The 9,595-nt window shown below is 39.2% G+C and overlaps 1 protein-coding gene across 3 annotated transcripts; it reads left to right on the plus strand.

The window, feature by feature from the left end:
* Positions 1 to 394: 394 nt before the first annotated feature.
* lta (lymphotoxin alpha (TNF superfamily, member 1)) lies at positions 395 to 9,300 on the plus strand. Of its 3 annotated transcripts, none has more exons than XM_083989885.1 (7): positions 395 to 539; positions 2,221 to 2,302; positions 4,001 to 4,124; positions 5,162 to 5,204; positions 5,596 to 5,628; positions 5,739 to 5,786; positions 8,382 to 9,300. In XM_083989885.1, exons 2-7 carry the CDS (start codon positions 2,244 to 2,246, stop codon positions 8,723 to 8,725), a joined length of 651 nt encoding a protein of 216 aa, XP_083846011.1. In that variant the 5' UTR covers positions 395 to 539; positions 2,221 to 2,243; the 3' UTR covers positions 8,726 to 9,300. The 3 variants fall into 3 exon arrangements, with proteins under 3 accessions (XP_083846011.1, XP_083846013.1, XP_083846012.1); XM_083989887.1 differs by having other exon boundaries at positions 5,742 to 5,786; XM_083989886.1 differs by lacking the exon at positions 395 to 539 and having other exon boundaries at positions 2,218 to 2,302.
* Positions 9,301 to 9,595: the final 295 nt, after the last annotated feature.

Here is a 9,595-nt window from a genome sequence, read left to right on the forward strand (position 1 = left end):
CTCGGTGCTTTGTTCGAGCGTCTCTAGCAACATTCAAGTCTCAAGTTTTTTTTTCGATGAACTTTTCACATTTGGATTTGAATATTTCCGCCTTTCTTCTTTGTAAAATTCCCCACGACTGCCTACAGTCTGGTCGGATGATGGACAGACATGTTTAGGTCTCTCCTGAAATGTTCAGTTGGTATATGAAGTCAGGTCTCTGCAGGATATTCACCAGTGTTTAAAAGCCACCCCCGCCTTATCTTGGCTGTGTGCTTAGGGTCATTGTCCAGTTGGGATGTGAACCTTTGAACCACTCTGAGGTCCTGTGTACTCAGGACCAGGTTTTCACTTGACACTACTTATGTACTTTGTTACTCTCTTCTGCTCTGACAAGAGCAAAAAAAAAAAAAAAATCAAAACAAAAAAACAACAGAAGAACATAGTATGATGCTGTCACCACCATATTATGATGTGGGTGATGCCTGGTTCCTCAATCCAGAATTTGATGTGCTGCCCTCAGGCCGACGGCTCAGGGTACCAAAAAGCAGACTGAACAGGTAATATACAGCAATATGTAGCACTTTACCTTATTTAAGAATTGTTGGTTTTATTTGACTGGTTGTATTATTTTTGTAGGAAGCACTGTGCACATAACATTTTACCTTATTTAAGAAGTGTTGGTTATATGTATTGTATGGCAGCACTGTGTTTGAACGTTACAGTATGTGTCCCGGGCCATATGTATTGTGTAATGTTGTGTGTGTCAATGACTTGGAGCCAGGGGACAAATTTCCCTACAGGACAATACAGTCCAATCCAATCCAATATCAAGGTATAGAAACATCTCAAAGGTGATCAAAAGAAATGGTAAGTGTCTGTATACGTTAAGTAAACTATATAGAATATTTGTGCAATTTTGTTTTTATGTGCATAATACATATCAAAATATTTTGTTTTCACTTTGATGACAGGGTTGTCAGTGTAGATCAATGTGAGAAACAATAAATCTGAATGGTTTCAGCATGAGCCTACAACATAAATTTCTGCATGCAGTGAATCTCACCCATACAGGACAGTGATGCCAGTTCTTTGTATACAAAAATAAATTCAAGTCAGAGTTTCAGTGTGCAGCAGTGTGGTCAGAGAAAGAAAAGGAAGGAAGTCGACCTTACTGTGATTTTCTAATACATTTAAATATCTAAATCTGGATTACTGTATGTTCTGGTTCACTGAGCTGGAAACTAGAACTAAAACTTCCATACAAACATACCCCAAGTTCTGCTACAACAAACATCAACACAGGTGGCAAAGCTCACTCATACTATCCTCTTAGTAGATTACAAACGACTTGATCCAGCCCGGTGATGCCAACATTTAGTTACATTGCTAAGAAGATTTGATCAATATGCATAAGAAACCTCAAAGGAGGCGAAGATCAACTTGTCCTAGATGATTCATCAAAACAGGAAGGAAGGAAGGAAGTGACACAATCTAAACAAATGTTATTTTCAAAGAAACCACGCAACATAGACTGTATCAAACGGTTTAACCAGTAAAGTTCAGGGTAGGCTCACGCATTCAATGAAGCTGAAATTGACTTATGAATTATGTCATTTAAATTGCACATCCACTGCAAATGCAAACACGTTTTCAGCTGTGATCGCACATGCTGTGTCTTGTGTTCAGAAAATAGACTTTAGAGTGACAGACAGAGCTGAGCAGCAGCACGCCGACGTGCCACGTGCTGCCTCACACCAAAAAGTCGATGTACCTCTTCAAACATCAGGTCAACTCAGAGGTGGTGTGAAGAAAAAGTCCCCGTCGAGGTTGTTTGGGTGTTCAGTTCTCACAGTGACCTTATAAACGTGGGAAATCACGAACCGCCCACAATAAACACACGTATCAAAGGGGGGGATGAGGGACAAACTTTTTGTGTCACTAAAATGCCACCGTTATCAGATCTAATCTATCACCTTAATGATTTGTTGTGTACTTATTATAGTTTAAATATAAAAGTTATACTATATGAAACTGCATTTTGGTTAGTGATTAATGAAATAAAAGTTTCACACCTGCCTGTATGTGCTGCTTCTCAGTTTCGTTCCGCATGCAATACATTCTGTCGTCCACAAGTAGAGCCACCTACACCACAGCCCCCTCTTCCTCTCTGTCTAACCACAACTCACTTCACAGAAGAAAAAAAAACTCATTCTCATCTTCATTACATGCACTTATCAGAGGGAAAATCCTGTCAACCTGACATGTCTCTCGCACAGAAGCACCAGATGAAGTTGGACACTCTGAGTGCAACACAGGCTGGGTAAGTCAAGACTTGATGATGAATGTGGCTCCTCAAAATATTGTTGTACTGTAAATTCCTGAGATATCTCTTGGGATCCTAGACTACTTTCTCATGTTTTTATTCAGTGGTGTGTGGTTGAGGTCATTTCTGCTGAGAGGAACATGTGATGCTCCAATGCATAGACTGGTAAAAGAACAGGATTAAAATGATACTAATAATAATTAGATTTTTCTCTGGGTTAATGTCCAGCAGAAAAAGTCATTCATGTTTTGATGCAACTGAATGAAACGTAGTGTTATTTTGAGTTTTTAGGAACATGTTTTTCCACAGTTGATGCTCAAAAATCAAATGTACCATCAATATGCGACTTAAGAAGACTTATTGGGATTTATTCAGTGAGTGATTTTGGGTAATTAGTACCTATACAGTAGCTTTGATGGGACACCCAATAATAATCAGGATGGGACGTATAAGAATAGATATTTCAATGACACCAATACATACAGGTACTTGAAATGTGCTGCGGTTATTATACAGACACCTATTTCAATTTGAATTAGTTTACGATCAGTTGGTGTTTTCCCCCACTGCAGTGCAGACCCAAGTGATGCAGAAAAATTACATGGAAAAATATAGATAGCCACCTATAATCAAAATAAAATATATATACTAGTCTTTCCAGTATATTCAGTATTTCACATAATGATATACTGACTGGCTTGATTCTAATCCTTTTACTGTAGTGAAATGTGTAATGCCTAATGCATCACCTACAGTGGAATGTGAAGTAGAACAACGTGTTCAGACCAGTACACAGAGTATGCTCCTGGAAATTACCCCCTGACCTCCTTCTTTAAAGAATGAATGGTCAGTGGCATTTAAACAACAAGTAGCTGGTTTCAGTCTATGTCACTGCACATAAACAACCCAACCACAAAGCTGACAGTGTGAGCAATCAAAAAAAAAAAAAATACTCCCACTGCAGTAAAAATCCCACAGTTGCAGCGGCATGGTGGTTATGAACTGAGGGTACATGTGCCCATAACTCGGCTTATGAAACACAGCCCCCCTGGGACCTGTACCCTGTGCATTAAAATGATTTATTTTCTTATTATGAGTTAGGTAAAAATGCTATTGTACATTTGGATTTCATTGGGAAAAACAACAGGTGCAGACAGGTTGTTCTGACTATCCTCCTGAAATATGTCTGGGTTTAAACACTCTGACTAAACTGGGGATTTCGTTGGCACCTGTGTGATTGTCTGCACTTGTCATAATGGAAAAAGTATCCACATCTTTTACTTAAGCAGAAACATCAGTAACTTTCCACTGAAATGTAAGATAATGCAAAATGGTATAAGATAGACATACGGTACACAAGTACCTAAAAATTTTACCTAAATACAATATTTGATGAAATATACTTTTTTGCTCTCCATCACTGCCAAAGCCGCCAGAGGCATTAGAGATGGAAAGGGTGAGTCCAGTGTTATCATAACTGACAGGCATGATTCTCAAAACTACAAAATAGGGACCAGGTTATACAAAGTTTAAACCGGGTATTATACAATCTCAACATCAGGCTAATCCATAATCCTTACATTTCTGATGTCTTTTTGTATTGGGATTGCTAAATTCCCATCTGCACAACAAATTTACCGTCTGGTAATAAAGAAACCTTGAACCTTGAACCTTGCTTTTGTGTATGTTTGACAGGATGGATGGACAGGCGAGGTTGTCTTATAAGTACCTGCTGCTGCAGGTGTGGTGTGGTCTCCTCACTGTGTCCATGGTGGTTATGGCTGTACTTCTCGCTTCAATCAAACCAAAACTAACTGAGGTCAGTTCACATGCTACACTGATTCATAGAGCCATCTGTCACCTGCTCTCCTGACTTTATACAGTACATACACGTTAGATGTTGTGTCTGAACTTATGAACATTGTATCAGTGTTTTGTGCTTTTATAAAGACGCTCCAGTCTTATACTCTGTCTTAACTTGGACAAGATTGCTGCTGATAATCAAAGCCTCCAGTCAGTGCCTCTAGGTGGCAGCAACGTCACGACAGACAGGTTTCATCTGTTCAATGAGAGACATGTTTTACATTGTGATCCTCATAAGTGCCTCTGTCTTACAATTGCACACTTAAAGTCCCCCTCCAACGATCCTTTTAGGCTATTTTAAAGCATTCTCTGTGGTCTTTAAATTGTGATTATGAAGTTTTTGGCCACAATCACAAAACCTGTGCCATTTCCCAGGGCTCTCCTTCTGCAGAGCACCAGCAGCTCATTAGCAATGCGCCTCTGCGTGGTGGGCGGAGACTGTGCTGCTCTGCACCCACCCAGCCACCGTCAAGACGCCGTCAACCCCAGTCTGCCTGAAACTTCCAGTTTACGTTTGCCGTTGGTTCACAGCAATGTGAAGGCAGAAATACTCAGAAATACAATTTTGCACTTACTTTTCTGCTGATATGTCCTCTAACATCAGAAAAATGCCACAGGAACATGTGAAAAGCACAAAAAAGAGATTTTCATCAGAGGGGGTTTTTAAAGGGTGGATACAGTAACAAACACGTGTACTGTACAATACAACGCAACTCAAAATGTCAGCTGAAACTAGCACTCTGACTGTTTGATACACAAGATTAGTGAATAGATATCACAAATAGGGTTAAAGTAGGGCAGTAAGGTTTGTGGTAGTAGTTGTATTTTCCACAAAAATGAAAGTAAAAGATCAGCTGAGCGCAAATACTATAGCCCATAAAATCCACACATGGAACCACAAATGTAAAGACCACTGTAGAGAATGAGTGACTCAACAAACTAACGACAATGATACACACATGATGATGACTATTTGTTTTCTACCTTTTCAAGGATGGAGTCCCAGCACTGAAGCCAGACAGTGTCACCCCAACAAGTAAGAGAACTGGGCGTCAAGTTTTACAGTGCTCACATCAATGATAGCTTTTAACTCATGAGCATTTTAGTGTTTAATGAGTGAAGCTCAGTTTTTTAATTCCTCAATGTTTTAAATGTGTGTGCGTGTTTGTGTACGTCATTGTGTAAATGTCCTTTTGTTTATTATTTTAACCACATAAGGCACTTTGAGCTGCCTCTTTGTATGAAAAGTGCTTTACAAATCAAGTTTGATTGATTGATTGATTGATTGATTGATTGATTGATTGATTGATTGATTGATTGATTGATTGATTGATTGATTGATTGATTGATTGATTGATTGATTGATTGATTGATTGATTGATTGATTGATTGATTGATTGATTTAACCCTGATCTTTTCTTTTGCAGTCAACCTCTTGATGGCCCCTTCAAAGTTAGAAGGTACATCTTTGTTGATAAAGTCTCAGATATCATACCGGTATATTCATTAATGTTTACAACAAACTCACAAAGTAAAATAAACTGTGAACGTTTCCATGTGGTTTCTTTAGCAGATTGCTCATCAGGATCTTCTCTCTCATACATCCAGCTAATCAAATGTAAGTAATAATATAATAAATTTTATTTATAAGCGCTTTTCCAGAAGCTCAAAGACACTTTTCATACAATAAATTCAGTTAAGAACACAAGACATATAAATTCAGTTAAAAGCAGCAAAGACAGTATAAAACATAGAAAACAATATAAAACACACAGAGAAATTACGTATTAAAAGCTGATTTAAAAAGGTGTGTTTTTAACATGGTCTTGAATGTTGGGAGGTGAGTGCAGGTGCGGATGGGTTTGGGGAGTGAGTTCCAGAGGGAGGGGGCAGTGATGGAGAAGGCTCTGTCCCCCCAGGTTCGGTGCTTGGTCCGTGTGGGTAGTGACAGGATGTACACTTCCTCTTCTGATTAGTGATCAGATTCATTGCTTTTTCTTTTGTGCTAAATTGATGTATTTGAAAGAATTTAAGCTTTTGAAGAAATCACATTGTCATATCATTTCTTTTTTCAATTTTAGTCAGTCTAGTGTTTTTCACTCTGCATTGTTTGTTTGTGTCACCGCAAAACTGGCAGAGCATATGAGAAGTTGACACGTCCCTAACATCAGCAGAAACACTTTCTGCTCTCTGAGACATCAACAGTGTCAGGCTTTGCATTCAAAGAGAAGGGTGAGTTTCTAGAGCTGCCATCTAGGGACAGAGACGACACTTTGTTGGCCAAAGAAAACTTAAACTGACCAAAACGCAGGATGTGTTTTGAGACCAGAGCCTCTCACTGTGTGTTGCAGATTTCTTTTGCTTTCATCGTGCCTGCACTGCATGAAACCGGATGATGGGTGCAGCAAGTTCAGACACGCTCTATGGGAGCTGCTGAAAGTCATTCTAAGAAACGTAGGAAGTCTCTAGATGACACAGATGAAGATACGGCGGGGTGAGGGGACGTGGGTGCAGAGACAAGTAAATAACAATAAGCTAATCCTAATATGAATTCCCCCAATCAATAGCCTACATTTAACCAAGATAAGAAAGAAGATGTCACTGGGTTTATTTAGGGTCTTCTCAAGATTAATTAGTGAGATTACAGAGCTTGTAACCTATTTCTTAATCAAGATCACACTCAAAGTTGTGCCCCCCACCCACATGATCACATCATTTTTCTGCCCATATTAGAAAAGTTTTAGTCATTTCTGTTTCTAATCTGTCCAGTGGTTTTAAGTGCAGCTTTAGATAAAAAACACCAATGACAGCAATGACTATGACTGTAAGTGTGCACACATAGCCTACTCTCGGTATACAGACAGACAGTATAGCACTGTCATATTTCCAGTTGCATGCACTTTGTTCCTCCCACTACTCTGTCTTTTCCCGTGTGAAGTGGGTTCCTGAAACCACAACAAACCTGAAGCAGAGTTATAATGTGGAATGTGCCAAATTCAGGTGTAATTACAGCCCACGACAACAAATACCATCAGTCTGTCAGGGGGAAGCCTAAGTGAAAGGATAGTAGCTATTACCTGCAATCACTTTGGCTTTGTGTAGAACTGATGTCTTCATTCAACTTGTAATGACAGTTTGGATGTGAATGTGTCAAAGAGCCTTATGATACAAACCCAAAGTGAATCGAATAATATTTTTACTATTATTAAAAAGAACAATGTGTAAATCTAAATATTAATTCTTACAAATTAGCCTAAACATATCTGCACTTGTTCATCTGCGTGTTGGGACCAGCACAACAAGCTTCAGGCCACAGGCCTGTGTCTGACCAACATATAGCCTACCACAACACTGCACATTATTCTCATACACTTGTTTTCTAATGTTTGACTTTTGGTGAGATATTTGAAAAGTTAAACATTTATGGGAATTTAACCAACACAGATACCTGAAACGTGAATCTGACACAACCTCTGTAAGATGTGAGGAGCTAAAAAGGTAAAATGTTGTAGTTGCAGGATTGCTAATAGATAATTAAATTCACTGTGTGGGCAAGACAGTAATGGTTGTGTTAAACCCAGGGCCGTTGTATAGGGGAGAAAGGTGATGATAATTCTAGGGGCCCAACGCCGGATAGGGCCCACAAAAACCCCAGTAGTCTAATCTTTGTATGACTGAATTATTCTGCATAAGACCCTGACTAATACTCATAGTAATGCTGCATTAGCATCAAAACAAAGTAGGCTAAATAAAAAATGATAATACATACCTAGTCTAAGAAAAAAAAGTGGAAAAGTCAGGGGCCCACTTTAGTATTCTTTCAGGGGCCCCAGAATTCCTAGCAACGGCCCTGGGTAAACCGACTAGAATCTAGTCTGTTATTTTCACTTAGGCTACAATTACCATAATGTAGCCTATTGCGGGACACAAACATACAAGAATGGTATATACAGTCCACTTCAGCGGTGTCCGAAAAAAAGAAGAAGCATGAATGCAGAAATGAAAATATATTGTCAAAATTATCGCTATGTGTATGAAAAAATGCACCACCTCAAGATTGTTGATTATTAGGCTATTATTATTTTATTTTATTATTTATTTATTTTTGGGGGGACTAAATATATAACTTTTAATAAACTCGTCTGGGGTTTCATTGGATTCATTTTTGTATCCAAGCAATTAAACTTTTCTTCTTTTTTTTTCTGATATCAAGATGAGGACTCTTGGGTCATCTCACCTGGAGTTCAGTCCTGCTTCCTGTCCCTGCATAATGACTCCATCCACTGCAAGAAGACAGGCTTCTACTTCATCTACGCGCAGGTCACCTTCACCAAACACCCGAGTAAATCAACACGCCGATCGGTGATTTTGATAAGAAACCCCCGTGCGGGTAAACAGGTGGCTACGCTGGTTGAGGGAACCTTCCCAAACACAACTGAGGGCTCCGTGTGGGTGGCCAAGATTGTCAAGCTCGGCGGGGGAGACAGCGTCAGCCTGCGCGTCAACGATGACTTTCTAGTTGAGAATACATTCTGGGGCGCCTATCAGATCCATTAGCACCACTCATCTTCAGGATTTGTTCATATCCAAGTGAGAATAACAGTTTTGATTGGACTGGTATAGCCTATTATTTACAGGGCTACAACTATCTTGTTTATACATTTCTGTATTTGGGCCAAATGTATAACAGCAATAATCAAATTCACAGTCATCCTATGATGTTCAACAATTTCAGAATCTTATTTTTTTGACATGGTTCTTAACCTTTGTCATCCTTCCCATAATTTTTGTGGCCTGTGTTAAACACTAAAAAGGCTCCATAAAGCAGGGTGCAGAGAGCATCTTCACATCTAATTGACTTTGGACAAACACAACTTCGCAAAGCAGCATAGGCCTACTATCAATAAAAACGTTTTAAGCTAACCGAATTTAAATGAATGTATATTGTAAAAATCTGGGACATGAATGTGCTTTGTCACTGATATGTGCTTGTTTAACTTGTGAAATGTTATGTTTTACTGAGATGTTTGATTTCTAAGGATAAATGATATAACTACTGTATATTTAAAAAAAAAAAAAAAAAAAGGAAAAAAAAGCACTATTTTATTTCTTATTACTCCTACTTCTTATTTGCAGTGTGAGCTGTCAGCTGGCCACACGATGGCGCCACCTCCCTGTCTTACATGATAGAGTCCATGTGCTGTGGTCCTGATCTGAAATGTCAACAAACATTATTGCCAACACAACATGTGATGCCACTCCTCCACTTGCCTGAGGCTGATAATGTAACATACACATCTGTACACATGTCATCCGCCCTTCCATTCAAGTAGGTGTTGTGCTGAAGTGGCAGGAGCAACAGGTGAAAAACAGGAAGCCACATGTTTGTTGCAACATCCCACTGCTTCCCCTCCCCGCACATGATCC

Source organism: Trachurus trachurus (assembly GCF_905171665.1).
Source record: "Trachurus trachurus genome assembly, chromosome: 16".
Lineage (NCBI taxonomy): Eukaryota > Metazoa > Chordata > Actinopteri > Carangiformes > Carangidae > Trachurus > Trachurus trachurus.